Raw genomic sequence first — 20,126 nt, 5'->3', positions numbered from 1 at the left:
AGGGAAAGAAAGAGAGCAACGAACCCAAAAAAACAAGTCCACTAATGATAACAAGCGCTAAGAACTATACTAAAAAAAAAAAAAAGGTACCAATCAAACCCGAGGACAAATGGTAAAAGCAAAGCCATACAGACAAAATCACACACAGAAGCATACACATACACTCTCACCAAAATAGAAAAAGGGGAAAAAAAAAATATCCTTGCTTCCAAAGTCCATCTCCTCACTTTGGGATGATTCATTGTCTATTCAGGTGTTCCACAGATGCAGGGTACATCAAGTTGATCGTGGAGATTTAATGCACTGCTCCTAAGTCTGCTGGGAGAAATTTCCCTTTCTCTTCTTTGTTCACACAGCTCCTGGGGTTCAGCTTTGGATTTGGCCCCACCTCTGTGTGTAGGTCGCCTAAGGGCGTCTGTTCCTTGCTCACACAGGACGGTGTTAAAAGAGCAGCTGAGGGCTTCCCTGGTGGCTCAGTGGTTGAGATTCCGCCTGCCGATGCAGGGGACACGGGTTCGTGTCCCGGTCCGGGAGGATCCCACATGCAGTGGAGCGGCTGGGCCCGTGAGCCGTGGCCACTGAGCCTGCACATCCGGAGCCTGTGCTCCACAACGGGAGAGGCCACAGCAGTGAGAAGCCCGCATACCACAAAAAAACAAACAAAAAAACAAACAAAAAAGAAGAGCAGCTGATTAGGGGGCTCTGGTTCACTCAGGCCGGGGCGGGGGGTTGGAAATGGTACGGAGTGCGGGGAGAGCCTGCAGCGGCAGAGGCCGGCATGACGTTGCAGCAGTCTGAGGCACACCGTGTGTTCTCCCGGGGAAGTTGTCCTTGGATCACGGGACCCTGGCAGTGGCAGGCTGCACAGGTTCCCAGGAGGAGAGGTGTGGATAGTGAACTGTGCTTGCACACAGGCTTGTTGGTGGCTGCAGCATCAGCCTTAGTGTCCCATGCCCGTCTCTGGATTCCGCGCTGATAGCCACGGCTCCCACCTTTAAGCGGAGCCCTTAATCCCCTCTCCTGGCACACTAGGAAGCAAAGAAGCAAGAAAAAGTCTCTTGCCTCTTCGGCATCTCCATACTTTTTCCCGGACTCCCTCTCGGCTAGCTGTGGCGCACTATCCCCTCCAGGCTGTGTTCTCGCAGTCAACCCCAGTCCTCTCCCTGGGAGCTGACCTTCGAAGCCGGAGCCTCAGCTCCCATCCCCCATTGGTTCTGGCGGGTGAGCACACGAGCCTCTCGGGCTGGTGAGTGCCTGTCGGTCCTGACCTCTGTGCGGGAATCTCCCCGCTTTGCCCTCCGCACCCCCGTTGCTGCGCTCTGCTCCGCGGCTCCGAAGCTCCCCGCTCCGCCTCCCGCAGTCTCTGCCCGCGAAGGGGCTCCTAGTGTGTGGAGACCTTTCCCCCTTCACAGCTCCCTCCCACTGTGCAGGTCCCGTCCCTATCCTTTTGTCTCTGTTTATTCTTTTTTCTTTTGCCCTACCCAGGTACGTGGGGAGTTTCTTGCCTTTTGGGAGGTCTGAGGTCTTCTGCCAGCATTCAGTAGGTGTTCTGTAGGAGTTGTTCCACATGTAGATGTATTTCTGATGTATTTGTGGGGAGGAAGGTGATGTCCACGTCTTACTCCTCCGCCATCTTGAAGTTCCTCTCCCCTTTGTGATTTTTTTTACTCTGATTTTATGTTATATGACTTTCATTGTTTGTAGCCCATGTGAGTTATGTATTTTTATTTGCCTGTGTCATGTCCCCAGTTCCTTTCTTTCCCAGCTTAGATTCCATGATCCATCGTTATGATCAGTCCCTTGCAAACCTCAACCTTTTTGCCCTGTTCTCTCTACACTGTACTTGCCTTGAAAATTCCCAAACCTGTTTAAACCTAGCTCTCTGTCCACTCTGTGTCTGCACCCAAATAGCTGAACATGGATGAAGAAAAAGCACAAACCATGGGGGCTTGCCTTATTTAAAATTTATAGTCAAAATCCCAAATTAAACTATTCCACCATCATAATTGTTTCTTCATTCTCTTTTCCATTCTCCCCACTTTTTCCCTCTTACCTCAAACTTCCAGTATTTCTTTACTACTTTCTATGAATGACCTTGTTTTGCTGTCAAAATAAGTACAGTTAGCAGTGATTTAGCCCACCATATTGTCCCACCACCAAATCTAACTTCTGCTCTATGTACAGATGTTTTGTTTTGCCTTCTCTCACAGTAGGTGTCACTGTCACTCTTTTATCCAAAGCCAGATCTTCCACCTGTGCACTGATCCTGTCTGCTCTTACCTCCCCAAGGGCTTTACTTCAGTATTTATTCCTCATCTCACCTCCATGATAAATTTTTACCTCTCTTAAATTCTCAACATAAGCAAATATATTTTATTGTCTTACTTTAAAATGAAAACCAAAAAAATCTATCTTTGAGAATCTATTGCCTGATTTCTCTAAACCTTTACCTAGTAAAATTCAATTACAGAGTTTCCTGTAAAGTCATTCAAGAAGACTTAAAGAGTATTGCAAATACCATGTAGGAAGTACCCAGCTTCAGAAATAAAACATTATCAACTCAGTTGAATGCCCCTGTGAACCTTCCCCAGTGGACTTCCTTTCCTGTTCACAAGATGTCACATGTTTCTCTAACCTAGTTAAGTGTCATGTCCAGCCCTCTCCACTGAGATTGTCCTAGTGTATGACTATACTAGTTTCAGTAGTCAATTCTCTGTCTTTTTAAATTCAACTTTTCAGTATTCTTTGGTAGTGTTGATCCCAGCTACTTTTTTGAAACTCTTATTTCACTTGGTTCCTATAACATCATCTTTGATTATTAAGTTCATAGTTGGAGAATGTTTCTTGTTCTTTCAGTTTATTCAGTGTCAGTATTTATCTTTCCCAATGTTGTTTCCCACTCCTGAAATGACCAGTCTTTTTTTCCCTATCTTTGGAATGTTGGATGCTGCAGAACTTAGTTCTCTAACCTTTTCTCTTTCCATCTTCACTTTCTCTTTGGGTTATCTGATGACTTAAATATCATCCATTGGCTGATATATATATATTTTTTTACATCTTTATTGGAGTACAATTGCCCTACCATGGTGTGCTAGTTTCTGCTTTATAACAAAGTGAATCAGTTATACATATACACGTGTTCCCATATCTCTTCCCTCTTGCGTCTCCCTCCCTCCCACCCTCCCTATCCTACCCCTCGAGGTGGTCACCAAGCACCGAGCTGATCTCCCTGTGCTATGCGGCTGCTTCCCACTAGCTAGCTATTTTACGTTTCGTAATGTATATATGTCCATTCCACTCTCTTCGCTTTATCACAGCTTACCCTTCCCCCTCCCCATATCCTCAAGTCCATTCTCTAGTAGGTCTGTGTCTTTATTCCTGTCTTACCCCTAGGTTCCTCATGACATTTTTTTTCTTAAATTCCATATATATGTGTTAGCATACGGTATTTGTCCTTCTCTTTCTGACTTACTTCACTCTGTATGACAGACTCTAGATCTATCCACCTCATTACAAATAGCTCAATTTCGTTTCTTTTTATGGCTGAGTAATATTCCATTGTATATATGTGCCACATCTTCTTTATCCATTCATCCGACGACGGGCACTTAGGTTGTTTCCATCTCCGGGCTATTGTAAATAGAGCTGCAATGAACATTTTGGTACATGACTCTTTCTGAATTCTGGTTTCCTCAGGGTATATACCTAGTAGTGGGATTGCTGGGTCATATGGTAGTTCTATTTGTAGTTTTTTAAGGAACCTCCATACTGTTCTCCATAGTGGCTGAACCAATTCACATTCCCACCAGCAGTGCAAGAGTGTTCCCTTTTCTCCACACCCTCTCCAGCATTTATTGTTTCTAGATTTTTTGATGATGGCCATTCTGACTGGTGTGAGATGATATCTCATTGTAGTTTTGATTTGTATTTCTTTAATGATTAATGATGTTGAGCCTTCTTTCATGTGTTTGTTGGCAGTCTGTATATCTTCTTTGGAGAAATGTCTATTTAGGTCTTCTGCCCATTTTTGGATTGGGTTGTTTGTTTTTTTGTTATTGAGCTGCATGAGCTGCTTATAAATTTTGGAGATTAATCCTTTGTCAGTTGCTTCATTTGCGAATATTTTCTCCCATTCTGAGGGTTGTCTTTTGGTCTTGTTTATGGTTTCCTTTGCTGTGCAAAAGCTTTGAAGTTTCATTAGGTCCCATTTGTTTATTTTTGTTTTTATTTCCATTTCTCTAGGAGGTGGGTCAAAAAGGATCTTGCTGTGATTTATGTCATAGAGTGTTCTGCCTATGTTTTCCTCTAAGAGTTTGATAGTTTCTGGCCTTACATTTAGGTCTTTAATCCATTTTGAGCTTATTTTTGTGTATGGTGTTAGGGAGTGATCTAATCTCATACTTTTACATGTACCTGTCCAGTTTTCCCAGCACCACTTATTGAAGAGGCTGTCCTTTCTCCACTGTACATTCCTGCCTCCTTTATCAAAGATAAGGTGACCATATGTGCGTGGGTTTATCTCTGGGCTTTCTATCCTGTTCCATTGATCTATATTTCTGTTTTTGTGCCAGTACCATACTGTCTTGATTACTGTAGCTTTGTAGTATAGTCTGAAGTCAGGGAGCCTGATTCCTCCAGCTCCATTTTTCGTTCTCAAGATTGCTTTGGCTATTCGGTGTCTTTTGTGTTTCCATACAAATTATAATTCTTAATTCTCTCCAGCCCCGCTCATTTCATGAAGTCCAGACTTGCATATATAATCTATTAGTTACCTCCCCCTCAATGTCAAAACATAGAATTTTCTATCTTCTCCTAATCCCAACTTAAACCTATTCTTTCCTTCACTTTTGTCTCAGTATCATTTTTTGAGAACGGTCTGAAAACTGGGAGTCACCCTTGCTTCCTCTCTTTTACTCACTACTGTAGTCTCAGCCCATTGGCAAAATTTATCCTAATGCTAACCACTTAATCAGTACCACCATTCCTACTCCCGTAATCAAATACACCGCTGCCTCTTACTTCAGCTACTGTAGTTGCCTCTTAACTAGTTTCCTGGCACCCAGTCTCACGCCCTTTATGTTTTGTCCCACAACATCCAGAATTATCAAAACCCTCCAATGGTTTTCTAACCTTAAAATAAAATCTGAATTCTTTATTATGGCTTTTAAGGGCCCGTGCAAGCTAAACTCTGCCTACTTCTCCAAATTCATCTCCTGCAGCTTATGATTGTTCTCAAAATTAAATATGCATAAACTCTTGATGCCAAACACCATTCCTCCTACCCAACCCCACCCCCTTTAATTGATTCTCATGCAGGTCTTCTTGGGACCGCACTATTAAGAAACAATGTTTTAGTAAATCTAGATAATGAAAGGACAGGAATGTATTCCCACACTGAAGAAGCTTTTATGAAGTTCATGCTTTCCTCTCCGTGAGTATAAAGTTTGAAGAAGTGCTGCCGGTGAAACTGAAATTTTCCACCCACCCATTCATTACCAGCAAATAGCATATCCCTCTATTACATGGAAATATCATTTGTCTTTATTTCCAATTTCTTCAAAACCCAGTAGTGGACACTTAGTGTACTTTAGATACCAGGCAGATAGGTGGTTAAGTTGGGATTTTGGTCATGAAATTACAGAATTTGACTTAGACATTCTTACTGGATGATGGACCTCAACCAGAACTAAAACTTTATTTAGAAAAGAAGTTGACTATGAAATCAACCAAAATGCTGGTACGAGCAGTGGAGTTCTGTCATGTTTGTTATCCAGTTGCATTTAAGATTGGAGTATATTTGACATCTTTACATCCAGTGACTATGAGTTTTGATTGCATATGGTTATTTTGGTTTGATTATGTCTCTTTCAATTTTGCAAATGAACTGTCATCTTAGTTGCCATTTTTAAAAATACTGCTCACCCTACTCAGTTCTGTGGTCAAGCAATGGATGGGGATTTGTGATATTTTATCTAAATTTTCCAGGAAGTAAATTTGTTTTCTGATTTCAAATTAATAACTTCTGCACTGCACAGTGAGTTGTGAAACAATTTATAATAATTCATTTTAAAGGTTGAAGGTTAGAGAGGATAAAATAAAATGAAACAACATAGTACATTAAGTAACATCTCCAGCTCTTAACAATTGCCTCTTCATTTTACCTCTGTTTATTTTAGTAAATGTTGATTTTATACAGTACTCTCTTCTGAGTTGAAAGGTGTATATGCCTTCTGTGGGGTAAGCAGAAGGTCAAATAATATTTCCCTTGTCCAAAGTATATTGAATTATGGTTTATTCAGCTATTAAAATGATTACTGACTTGGGCAAATTACTATGCCTTTCCGGATTTCAGGGTTCTTTAATAAATTAAAAGTTATTTTAGACAAAGAGTCAGTAAAATATATTCAGCTGGCTGTGTCCTACTTGTTCTTCTGTAGGCTATGAGCTAAGAGTGGTTTTTATATTTTTGAAAGGTTGTTTTAAAAAAGAATATGCAACATAATTATTTACTAGTCTGTAAAACCTAAGATATTTACCTTCTGGCCTTTTAATATTAAAATATTTAAAATATCAAAGGATTATAATACTAAGAAACGCGGTAAACTTAACAATAATTAGAATGTCTTAAAGTTAACTTATTGCAGCTTAAGAACATAAGCAGTTGATGAAGTTGTATATCAATGATCTTTTTATATGTGACAAAGCAAATTTGAAAAGATGTAAATTCCTCTTGCCAAGTTTTGTTTTAGAAATAAGTAACATGTAAAATAGTACCTTTGGATTTGAAATATCTGAAAAGTTTCTTAATTTATGCAAGTATTAAATGAAAGACTGACCTATATTATGTTTTTTCATTTACTAAAATCACTGTATTTTTGTATTTTCTTTCCCTCCATTTAGATAGAAGCAGATTCGGGATATCCTGGAGGTAGAGCAAGAATTATTCATAAGGAATCTGATATCATTACTGCCTTTGCTGTTAATAAAGTAAGTACATAGACATTTTTCTTTTCTTTGATTTAGTATTCATAGTTGGAGAATGTCTCCTGTTCTGTCAGTTTATTCAGTAGCAGTGTTTCCCTTTCCCAGAGCTACTTTCTACTCCTTAAATTGCAATGTGAGTACATTTTTTATTTTATAAAATGATTATATTGTTTGATAATTTATTTGATCTTCGATATATAGCAGATAAAATGTTTTATTACTACACAGAGAGAGGTCTCAAGTATTTATATATGCAGTTGCCTTTAGAATTTATTTATTTTATTTTTTATTTTTATTTTTTGGCATGTGGCATCTTAGTTCCCTGACCAGGGATCGAACCCATGCCCCTTGCAGTGGAAGCACAGAATAACCACTGGACTGTCAGGGAAGTCCCCTGCCTTTAAAATTTATACAACACATGCAGCTAATCCAAAGAAAATGTTTCCTGTTTTCTTTATATGAATATGTTGAATGTCGTTCTTCGTATAGATCAAAATGAAGCTTATATGTGACTCACAGAAATTCTCCCTCTTTGACTTTAAGCTATAATAGCTGCCCAACTAGAATGTTTTCTTTGTATTCCTTAACTTTCTTACTCAATATCCTCCTTAGAGGTGTCTGTAAGCTACTTACAGAAGAGAGGTAGCCTTAGGTACAGTGGTCCAAGGTTGAAATTTATCTTAGTCATTTTCCCCTCCTATCTTCCCTAATTGCCTTACTGCAAAATGTATAGGGACTTCTAGTTGATTCTTCATCTTCCTATGCTATGTCTGTCTGTTTTTTTTGCCCTAACCGTGCGGCTTGTGGGATCTTAGTTCCCTGACCAGGGATTGAACCCACACCCTCAGCAGTGAAAGCGCAGTCTTACCCACTGGACCACTGGGGAATTCCCTATGTCTGTCTTTTCTTTGATTTCACCTAGATAGATCCTTTGTCATTCTGTCCTCATCTTTCCCTGTGTTCTTCGTCTCATATTCCTCATAGACTCTCCCTAACAGTGACTAGTTCTGTTCATAGCAGGCAAGTTTGGGATTAGCCCCTTAGCCAGGGAGTTCTCATGATGTAATATCTGTATAATATGATATATTCATATTACACAATACAAATATAAAATTATTATCTACACTCAACAAGTCACTTCCTTCCCCTGAAGAAAATAAGATTTTAATATTTGTGCTATAAAACAAACTAGCTTTTTTCTCTTACTTGGATATATTATGTAAGTAACTAGTCATCCACATATACAAAGTCTTCTGTTGACTCTGTTAAGAGTGTACTTGTTTAATTTTTATTTCTTCACGTATATTGTTTTTACATCTTTGCTAAATTTGTAGCTAAGAAATATCCTTTGCTTTAAATTGCAGTAATTTAAAATGCTGATGAGATTGAACTTTTCCCCATTTGTTTAGTTGTGAATTATCTGTGTCAAGAAGGATCTGAGATTTGCCCCTGCATTCAATGGAACAAGTTAGCTTTCACAGTTTAATGGATACTGTTAGAAGACACAAGACCATAGACAAAGGACAGTTTATTACTAATAGCAAAAACTAGAATGTTAGCATTTTTGCTCTGGTTCCCTGAGGTACAGTTCCCACAAAGTGACAGCAAGAAGGCCAATGATACCCAAATCTTTTCTAATGTACATTAAGCATATCTGCCTTTTGATCTGGAGGGAGAGACTATAGCTATATAGACATCCTGGCAATAATACTGTGAAACAAAGGCAGTCATTGACTAACTCACAAGACATGCAAAAGTGGAGAGTCCCATGGAGAATTACCTTCCAACAGTCTAGTTAATATCCTTTTCCCACATATCTCTGGGGTCTCAGTTTTTTCTTATTAGTTTGTATTTAGCATTTTACGTAATGGAAATACTAATCCTGTTTTCTTTTTGCTGTCAGTATCTTTCCATTTTCTGTTTTAGAGATACATGTTTTAAATTTGTAGATGTTTAAAATTTTCTGTCATTTAGTCTGACCAACTTTTCATTTATGATTTTTTCTGACATACTTCCCTCACTCTTCTTCACCTCTTCTTTGTGACCCTTCCCAAATTCTGTTTGTCTTGCCTAAGATTGAAAGGCTTTAGGTGAAAGTGATACCATTTTATTTGAGTAATTCACCATTATTTCTTTAGTTTGGAGTTCCTTATCTCCCTTACCTTTCTTTACCTCCCAGGGCCCCTTTATTGTTCAACATCTCACTCCACATTTCTGAACTGTGCAAACCTTAGGGAGATTGTACCATTCTAGTAGACTAGAGAGACAGTGCTGGGAGAAGAAATGAAGTGGCATATGCATTTCCATTTATAGCTGACTTTCTATTGGATGCTCTGGAATTCTTAGAATATAAACATATCTCCAAGCTCAAGCTGATGATTATTTCACTCAAAGTTATTTATTAAAATTAATTTAAAATATTTATTTGTGAAAATACTATTTTTTCTGTACCTTAAAGTTATCATTTCTAGAGGCTGTTTTGTAGTCTCCATTTTCAAAAGTAGCGCATATACACATTATGCATTTTTATTTAAAAAGTACTGTATGATTTATTTTTCAGGCGAATAGAAACTGCATAGCAATTGCTTCAAGCCATGATGTTCAAGAACTAGATGTTTCTGGAATTCTGGCTACACAGATCTATACTTGGGTAGATGATGATATAGAAATGGAAACCAAAGGGTACCCTTATACTTTGTTTTTATTTGGTGACATTGCAGTACGAATAATGAAATCCACAGAACTATACCTTTCAAATGATTTCTTAAAGGAGTAGTCCTAGATTGTAAGCAAAGTGGAAATTGATATGCTAAAGAGTAAAGAAGGGGTGGCTGGAGCTTTAAAGAAGGGAATCGAGGGTTAGAAGAGAATAGGTGAAGGGATCTGAAATTTTTCATGTAAGAAATTATTGTCTGTAAGTTGAGAGTTAAGAGCTGAAGAAAATTAATTTTAAAGGGAAATACAAAGTCATATGTTAGAGCTTTCAGGTATAACAGAAGAAATAAAGAACTGATGGGTTGCTTTCATTCTGGCTGATATTCCTTTGTAGGTCAGAAGATTTCTTGGTTATACATGCTCGTGATGATTTAACAGCTGTGCAGGGTACAACCCCATACACACATAGCAATCCTGGTACTCCAATTAACATGCCATGGCTTGGTAGTACACAGACTGGCAGAGGAGCATCAGTGGTATGTAAAGTTAAAAATATTTGTGTATAAATGTCCTGTTTTTCTCTCTAACTTAATAGATAAAAGATGATGTAAATTTTTGTGTGTGTGTGTATTACGGGGGCCTCTCACTGTTGTGGCCTCTCCTGTTGCGGAGCACAGGCTCCAGATGCACAGGCTCAGTGGCCACGGCTTACGGGCCTAGCCACTCCGCGGCATGTGGGATCTTCCAGGACCGGGGCACGAACCTGTGTCCCCTGCATCAGCAGGCGGACTCAACCACTGCGCCACCAGGGAAGCCCTAAATATATTTTTTTAATTCTTAATTTTTTTAATAAGTCATACTTGTTGGAAATTATAAATTTTGATTCGAAGAATAATATGTTTTCATTTGAAAAGGATAACAAAAATTATTTTAAATAAATAATTGAAAATACAAAGAACTGTATTTTAAGTAATAATTATTTGGAACCAAATTAGGCCTCAGCAAACTACGGCCTATGGGTCAAATCCTGCCTACTACCTGTTGTATCGACAACACGCTAAGAATGGTGTTTGCATTTTTCAGCTGTTGAAAAAAAATCAAAAGAAGAATGGTATTCTGTGATACATGAAAATTATATGAAATTCAGATTTTATTGTCTATAAATAAAGTTTTATTGGAACATAGCCACACTCATTTTTTTAATATTTTGTTGATGGATGCTTTCACATTACAGTGGTAGGATTGAGTATCTGAGCAGAGACTATATGCCCATAGAGTCCAAAACATTTATTATCTAATTCTTTACGAAAGAGGTTTGCCAACCCCTAGTCTAGATAATATTTTTAAATGGTTATCAACTAATAACTGTTAGTTAATGCTGAGACAAATAAATTTTTCTTTTTTTGAACAAATAAAAATGATATAAATTTTTTTAAATTTAAGCAAAATATAATATGCAGATGAACTGAAACAGAATTTTTCTGTAGTAATGGAGGATCTTCTTGAGCCCTGATTACCTAAGATGTGATCCATGTTTATACCCACATGAGATTCCTTTGTTGACACTTAGGGTATAGGAATTGATACACAGAACCAAAGAAACCCAGCACCAGCAGTTCTTTCCATGGCTTTCTAGGTGGTAGGTGGTTTTTGTAAGGGTAATTATTTAAATAAAGGCTCAGTCATCTTTAATAATACCTGCTAATATTTTATACTTAATGCAGTTCCTTTATCACTCATATAACCTTATTATTGTTTGAGATATCTGTTGTAGCTGTTGTAATTACTCCTACTTACCATTCTTTAGATGAAGCTTGAGATCCAGAAAGGTCAAGGAATTTAACTCAGGTCACTATCTCAAATTTGTGGTAGAGCTTGTGTTAAAGCCCTCCATTCCCCTTCACTCATTGATTTCAGGTAGGAGTGTTTTAAGTATTAAGAATTTGAAAAGCAATCTAGTGATTATTCAAAAGAAAAGAGTTGGTCGTTAATAGTTAAATTTTTTCCAATGGACAGATACATTAAAATTCATTTGTAAAACCTACTGATATTATTATCTTTTAAAGAACTTAAAGAGAATATACAAAATATACAAAAAGAAATAATAAGCACTTTTGCCAGTTCCATTTTCAGAGAATATGGTACAATTCTTCCTGGAACAGCTTCCTTTCTGGTCTCTCTGCTTCTATACTGCTCCCTCTGTTTTATACACAGCAGGCAGAGTTGCTTTTTTCTAAAACATCATTCAGGTTATCCCTCCCATGCTTAAAACTTTAAGATTTCCCAATATAGCTTTAAATCAAGTCCTTAACATGGCCTGTAAGGCCCTATGTGATTTAAACTCTGCCAGCCTCTGCAGCAGCATCTCCCTTGTTTCCACACCTGATTCTCTTTGCTCTAGTCACACTGGCCTTCTTTCTGTCACTTGAGCACATCAAGCTCAGAGCCTTTACCTTGTTTTCTGCTTGAAATACTCTTCTGTTTACCATTCAGATCTCAACTCAAATTCCCAGAGATTTCCCTTGCTTCCTTAGCAAAGGTATCTGCTCCTCCCTACACTACTGCCAGTCACACTGTTATCTCATTTGATCGTCATATTATCCCATTTTATCATCTCATCATCAGTTTGGAAATTATCTATTCATTATTTGGTTGTCTTTTTTTATACCCTCTGCAATGCAAGCTCTGAGAGATTATGTTATGCCTGCCTTATATATTGATGATCTCTAAGTAGAATAGTGCTTAACATTTAGTAGGTGCTCAGAAAATATTTGTTTATTCTCCAGAGTATTATAATATGGAAATTTACCTTTGTTATTCTTCTTAGGACTGAATTTTCTTCCTATTTAAATGTTAGAAGGACATCTTTTTTAGTTGGGGTCATTGTGGTTTGTAAACATAAGTATTGGGATTATCCCACTCCATCCTCAGGAAAAAGACACCAATATAATAAGGTGGTTCCTTTTTATATGGATCTTCTAAAATAATTAATGATTTCTTTCCCTTATAATATTCTACATATGCTTTCAGAAACTTATTTAACTTTCTTTTATTTTTTTATTCATGATTTTCCTTTGATACTCTTACCAGAAAAAAAAAAAGATAATTAAAAGAAAGAACAGGAATCTTTAGACTTTTTCTAAATTAAGAAGGGCAAGGGATTTAAACATGAAGTTTACTAAACAGAAGTAACATTCAGAAGGTTGTTTTCTGTGTGTAGAGAATTTGATCAAATATTTTCTTAATCGTATTATTTTATTAAATTATGAATGCTAATGAAAAGGAATACTAGTTATGACCAATTTCTGCTGTTTTGGAGTATAACTGCAGCCATATATATCTTTGAGTGTTTCTATCCCTCACTGATTCTGCTGGCCTAGTTCCTTCCCTCCCTCCCAAATCCCCACTTTACTTACAGCTTTAAGCTAATTGAACAATTTAAAATCCAAAAGAACAGTAACAACAAAACGTACATGAACTGGTACTACAAACTTAGGATAACCTATAACTATAGTTACAGTTATAAGTAGGAAATAGTCTATAAATTAAAATTATCCCTTTAATTTCACATATTTAGTTTATTCTTATTTGACAGGCTATGTAAATCATTCAAAGCATAATTTTAAAATGGTAAATAAATAGTTCCAAACTATCAGTTAAAAATTTATACAGTTTTCTGTTTACCTCTTTTTTTTTTCTTTCACATGCTTCTGCCTCTCTCTTTTTTTTTTTTTTTTTTTGCGGTACGCGGGCCCCTCACTGTTGTGGCCTCTCCTGTTGCGGAGCACAGGCTCCAGACGTGCAGGCTCAGCGGCCGTGGCTCACGGGCCCAGCCGCTCCGCGGCATGTGGGATCTTCCCGGAACGGGGCAGGAACCCATGTCCCCTGCATCAGCAGGCGGACTCTCAACCACTGTGCCACCAGGGAAGCCCCTCTGCCTGTCTTTTTAACCTTATACTATTCAGGATTGTTCCAATAAATTTAATGGGATAAGAAAAGAATTGGCAAGAAAGGAGGTAAGACTAAATTCTTGACGTGAATTTGTTCTTAGATACTAGGAAATGATGCAGAAAATGTATGTACACTTAAATGTTAGAGAGCTGAGCTATTAAACTAAATTTCATTTCTCTTACCATGTTTAGTATTTTTAGCACCCATTACGATAGTTATGGAACCATGTAAAAATAAATAAATGTTATTTGAATCTCCTGTCACAATTTAAATTTTTAATACTACTTTTTATTGTAACTGTAAAAGAATGATTTTTCTTTGTTAACAGATGATTAAGAAAGCCATTAATAATGTCAGAAGAATGACTTCTCATCCAGCTCTTCCTTACTGTAAGTTGATAATAATTAGCCATTATTTTAAGGAATTTAAAGGAAACTTTTAGTTTCAATTGAAAGATAGTCAACACTTTATTTTTTTGTAGGGAATGTTTGCTAGCAAGTAAAATCACTTCAAAATTGGGTAAAAATAGAAAAAGTGATTTTCCTGAATTAATAGAGAAGGCTAACTTAACATGTAAATTTTTAGCATTTTGACTGAACATTTCTGTTATCACATTTTATTTTTGAACATTTTTGGACTCTGCACAATGTTAAATTGTAGTTGATAATTATTGTTTTAATAATTGAATCACTCCCTTTTTTTATTACATAGAACAGATCCATATCTGGGTCACTTGTAGCCTCCTCATAATTAGTTTATATTTTATTAATATTTTGTCAGTTTGTCTTTTATCAGATACACTAATAGTAAGTATAGGAAATGGTTATTACTACATTCTTACATTCTAAGGCAGGATATATTTATTTTTAGTTAATCTTCCTAGGAATCTCAAAAGTTTTTCTTCCTTTAACAAAAATTTAATGGGGAATTTATTGGAAGTATTGAAGCAGAGAAAAAAATAATAGAGACAACTTTAACTGGTGGGTTGGAATCAGTATTCATATTGGCATGTGTGTATTCCAGGTTTTTTTAAATATAATTTTTAAGTAGTGCCCTTCATCAAATTGTCCTACTACACAGTAAAAATAGTGAAACTAGTGCATGTTAATTAAAAGGTACTCATGTCCCTCCAATTTAATAACCTATAAAAAATTGTACCACGTTTTTTATGAGAGAGGTTTTGATAAAATAGGAGTGGCAAAACCAGTGTTCTTTTCTACCTAATTATAATAAGTGCTGTAAGCATCTATTATCAAAGTTATATACCAATGTCTAATAAAAGGGTTGAAGAGAACCATATATTTAAGATGAAGAGGGTAACTTCTGTTACTTATGCTAGAGGTATAAAATAATATTGAAAATTAGCCTGTTTCCACTACGTCAAATTTATTCAACACTAGAGGTATATGTTTTCTATCCACAAGTCTAATGTAAAGTAAGAACTAAAAACAATCATGAAGCATATAGAGGAAGGAGTCAAAGGTGTTTTATATACAAAGCTTAAATAATATTAATCCTGCAGCAAGAAAATTTGGCATTGTTTAAAATCTATTCTTACTCTATACAATAGGGTTTAGAAGTTTCCTGAAATATTGAAGGGATTTCATTATTTCTCAGTCCCAAAGCATGTATCATGACAGGTGACTAGTTTATAAATAGGCTCTACCTCAAGCCCATAAATTTAAATAAAATAATCCCTAGCTTCAAAGGCAATTAATGGACTTAATTTTCAGAGTTATTAGGTAATATCATGTAGCTTCTGTCTTGCAGTAAGTACTTTCTCTGTTCAGAGAAGAACTACTGTAACTGGCAGATAACAGACTTGAAAAATTAAATGCTAATTAAGTTAATCACTGAAATTTTTTTACAGTATATTTTTTCATGTCATGAACAAGTCTCACAGATAGTAATTTAGTTCAACAATAGGCTCCTTTCATGTACTGGAAATGTTTTGAAACAAGTTTTTTAAAAATTTTACTCTGAATTACAGATACCTCAGAATAGTTCCTTCCTTCCTTTGGAGTAGATTTTTTTAAATCTTAGTCATTGTAAACCAAAACTTTTGGACTTCTACTCCAGGGAAATTTTTTAGAAGTTAATCTTACAGGTTGAACTGAAATAGAAATGTAAGTCTTAAAAGGAAAGCCCCATTTCAAAAACAAAAAATGAATATATTAAGATTTTTAAGGTTGCATTTAACTCTTTCCTTACATGTATATGATGTAACAGACTTTACTTACTAATAAGGAATATTTGCTCAGACAACCTGGTTATAGGAATGTTTGTGGGTTTTTTTGTTTGTTTGTTTTTGTTTTTGTTTTTTTTAAAGGAATCTTGCCTTTTTATTTTATTTTATCTTATTTATTTATTTCTGGCTGCGTTGGGTCTCCATTTCTGCGCGAGGGCCCTCCCCAGTTGCGGCGAGCGGGGGCCACTCCTCATCGCGGTGCGCGGGCCTCTCACTATCGCGGCCTCTCCCGTTGCGGAGCACAGGCTCCAGACGCGCAGGCTCAGCAATTGTGGCTCACGGGGCCAGCCGCTCCGCGGCATGTGGGATCCTCCCAGACCAGGGCTCGAACCCGTGTCCCCCGCATCGGCAGGCAGACTCCCAACCACTGCGCCACCAGGGAAGCCCCTTGTTTTTGTTTTTTAAAGAATTAATTTTCGGCCACATTGGGTCTTCGTTGCTGCGCACGGGCTTTTTCTAGTTGTGGCGAGCGGGGGCTACTACTCTTCGTTGCAGTGCACGGGCTTCTCATTGCAGTGGCTTCTCTTGTTGCAGAGCACAGGCTCTAGGCACGCGGGCTTCAGTAGTTGTGTTGCACGGGCTCAGTAGTTGTGGCATGCGGTCTCTAGAGTGCAGGCTCAGTAGCTGTGGCGCATGGGCTTAGTTGCTCTGCAGCATGTGGGATCCTCCCAGACCAGGGATCAAACCCGTGTCCCCTGCATTGGCAGGAAGATTCTTATCCACTGTGCCACCAGTGAAGTCATGGAACCTTTGTTTTTTTAAGTTTTAGTTTATAAGGTTTTAAGAGTGTTTCATTTTGCATGTGAGCTACTAATAATTAGGAATTTTTTTCAAATAAATTAAATAAAACCATAAATAATAGAAAGATTTGAGTGGTTTTTAAATGCATCTAGTCCAATTTATTTTTTTTGATTAAGCTAGGCAAGACTATAGAGGAGAGGGGGGATAGAATTAACATCCCTAGTCTCAAGAAATTCTACCCACCCTTCCATCCCAGCCCAGTGTTAAAACATGTCAAAACAGTTGAAGCTCCTTTTTTGTAAATACTTGGATATGAATGAGGGAAAATTGACTAATGTATGACCAGCAATGTGCTAGATACTTTACTTTTACATACATTAATATAATTTCTCACTACCTCTGTACCACATTAATACTGATAACTATTCTTAATGTAGATTTGGCCCTGTATGTTAGGCATATTTCTGAATGATTTATATGAATTATCTCATTTACTTCTCAGAACTGTCCAGTGACTTATATATCATTAATGATATATATCACTATTATAGTGACTTATATACCTTTCACTAGATGGAAATAGGCTCAGGGAGATTAAGTAAGTTTCCTAGTAACACACAATTAGTAAATGGTAAAGTAAAGAATTTAATAATTATTTAGTTTGTTCATATTCCTTAATGAAACAGATAACATATATTTGAGATATCAGATCAGTCACAATAACTATTAGAAATGATTTTTTTAGCATGACTTTCAAGACCTTGTACAATCTTTTTTTCAGAGAAAAATGCATAAATTTAAACATCAGTAGTATGACTGATAAGAATTGGCTGTTAAAAATCCCAAGATTTTATACTGCTAAAGTGAATGAATAAGCATTTTTGGAACTCTAATGGAAAACTGATGAATTCATAAAAGTGCTAACAAAAGATCAAGATGAAAAAAAAAATTACATGGGACTGAGTGAACTGATGAGGATGATTATAATTTTTGTGACTTTCTGTTTGAATTTAAAAAAAAAAATCCCACAAGGACTCAGAAGCAAAAAATATACAAATCAATTTTCAGAATCAAAAAATATACAAATCTATATACAAAGTAAAGGAGCTGTTACCGTGGAGGATTACTGGACTGAATGTCAATATTGTATGACATAGTATGAGTGTGTTTTGTGTTTGGTAATTGCAGTCATTGTTGTTTTTGTTGTGGTCATCCATTTACAATGCTTGGTGTCAGTTTATCTCTTGTAAAAATAAAATACAGTGTGTGTGTGTTTGTGGAAAAAAAAAAACCCAAGTTTTTTTTTTTTAAATACAGTTGACTTATTAAAGTGTTGTGTTCGTCTCAGGTGTACAACATACTGATTCAGTATTTTTATACATTACAAAATGATCACCATGATAAGTCTAGTTACCATCTGTCACCATACAAAGTTAAGTAATTCCAAGAATTTGATTCTTTATCGTAAACGTTATCTACTAAAGGCTGTTAAAACGTAACTGAGATAATTTCAAAAGGAAATAAAGTTTATAGAGGTCTGATTTAATTGCTTCTGTTGTTTTGTGTGAGGATATGTTCTGTCAGATGAAAGAACACCATGTAATTATCTGTTTTTAAGATTGAGAGTATTCAAGTGAAATTTCATACAAAGGTAAATTCATGTGAATTGACTATGATTCATTTCTTAGGTATTTCTTCCATAAAGATTTTCACATTGGATTAAAAGATAAATTTGCCAAAGATTCCTGAAATAAATTTGCGATTTTTTCCCTCTTACAATGCAGATCTGACAGGAGCTCAAGATGGAAGTGTGAGAATGTTCGAATGGGGCCATTCTCAACAAATAACCTGTTTCCGATCTGGTGGCAATTCAAGAGTTACAAGAATGAGATTTAACTATCAAGGAAATAAGGTAGTATATAAAAATGTAAATAGGGAAAATGGTTTGATTTCATTAAAGGTTTATGAATATTACTCATTTGGGTTTCTGAAGAGAACAGCTCAATGAGCTAATGGTGAAGTATTAATCCATCTTATATGAATTCTTTTTAAAGAAATTCCTCTCAAAACTTAAATTCACTTGGTTCTTCCTGGAAAGACATTACATACATTTCCATTAAAATTCTCTTATATGATGCTTAAGGACCAAATGATTATAGGACCATCTTATATTACACATTTTTTATTAAATACATCTTCTTACTTTACCCTCTGGGACCTACTCAAAGTATGGTCAAGTACCAAGTAGTAAGTAACATCTGGGAGTTGATTAGAAATGCAGATTATTGACTCTAGTCCAGACCTATCAAATCACCATCTGCATTTTAGCCAGATACTCTTGTGATTTGTACACAGCATTAAAGTTTTGAGAAGCACTGCTCTAGAACAGGGTGTTAACGAACTACTGCCTAGCCACCTGTTTTGTAAATAAAGTTATATTGGAACACAGCTAACCCATTCATTATTTGTTTTCTATGATTGTTTTCCCAGTACTGCAACAGAGTTCAGGAGAGCAAAGACTGTAGCTGGCAAGCCTAAAATATTTACTGTATGGGCCTTTTAATAAAAGTTTGCCAACCTGGCTCTTAACCAGCTTCACTTCCTGTAATCCTCCTTTCCTCAAACTGCCTCTCTCTGCTCCTCCTATCTTACTAGCACTTTAAACAACTACTGAAGGGGAAATCAGCCTGCTCTTTGTCTTCAGGGCCATGCTTCACTAAAAACATTCACACAGGCCCTAGCTGATGGTTCATCTTGCCTTTCGTTTTCCCTCAACCTCCAAACCTTCTACCCTCCTTAGGTGTTACTTGTGTCATGGTGTGCTGCAACCTTTTTGCCTACCACATTTATCAGACGGCTCTTATCATTTCACAGAAGTCAGTGATAATTTTTCATGTAGTTATGAAACAAAATTGAGAGCTTATAATTTCTTAATACCAATTAGCAACATTCTTTGCTCCTTAATGGGAAATTAAGGGGATTTAATCTAAAAGCCTTTAGAATTCTACTGTACTTTCAGCTGTATAACCTATCCATACCACTTATGTGCTCATATTTTTCCACTTTGGTTTGTCAATGTTACATTGTTCCTACCTAATCTCTGTACTTCGACCCTATCTCTCTAATGCATTCTTCATGTTGTCAACAGAGTTATATAACAAATAGCATAGGGAATTCCCTGGTAGTTCAGTGGTTAGGATTCACATGCTTTCAGTGCCGAGGGCACGGCTTTGATCCCTGGTCCGGGAACTAAGATTCCACAAGCTGTGCGATGTAGCCATAAAAGAAGAAAGAACAAATAACATAATTATATAACTACACTATAGGTGAGATCATATTGTCCTTTTCAAGAACCTGCAGCCTCCTCATTTTATCCAAAAGCCCATACATATTCTTTAGTGTGGCATTCAAGTCCTTTTACACTCAGTTATTTTATAGATTTTACACTCACTAAAACCTTCTATATAGGCTATTTTAAGTCACAACAAACTTCCTTATTGTCTTCCCAAGTCTCTTTGACAGGCAGTCAGCTTACTGTTGATTCACA

At 36.7% G+C, this 20,126-nt stretch overlaps 1 protein-coding gene across 2 annotated transcripts in view; it reads left to right on the top strand.

Moving 5' to 3' along the window:
* DMXL1 (Dmx like 1) overlaps nucleotides 1-20,126 on the top strand; it is a 130,888-nt gene that overhangs the window by 95,912 nt on the left and 14,850 nt on the right. For both annotated transcript variants that reach the window (XM_007455839.1, XM_007455840.1), the window contains 5 exons: nucleotides 6,901-6,987; nucleotides 9,545-9,666; nucleotides 10,034-10,175; nucleotides 13,919-13,979; nucleotides 18,364-18,491. In XM_007455839.1, the coding sequence (XP_007455901.1) occupies nucleotides 6,901-6,987; nucleotides 9,545-9,666; nucleotides 10,034-10,175; nucleotides 13,919-13,979; nucleotides 18,364-18,491 (540 nt within the window). The remainder of the gene's footprint in view (nucleotides 1-6,900; nucleotides 6,988-9,544; nucleotides 9,667-10,033; nucleotides 10,176-13,918; nucleotides 13,980-18,363; nucleotides 18,492-20,126) is intronic.

This window comes from Lipotes vexillifer, unplaced genomic scaffold (assembly GCF_000442215.2).
Source record: "Lipotes vexillifer unplaced genomic scaffold, Lipotes_vexillifer_v1.1 scaffold78, whole genome shotgun sequence".
In the NCBI taxonomy this organism is placed as follows: Eukaryota; Metazoa; Chordata; class Mammalia; order Artiodactyla; family Lipotidae; genus Lipotes; species Lipotes vexillifer.
This window is presented reverse-complemented; position numbering and strand designations above follow the sequence as displayed.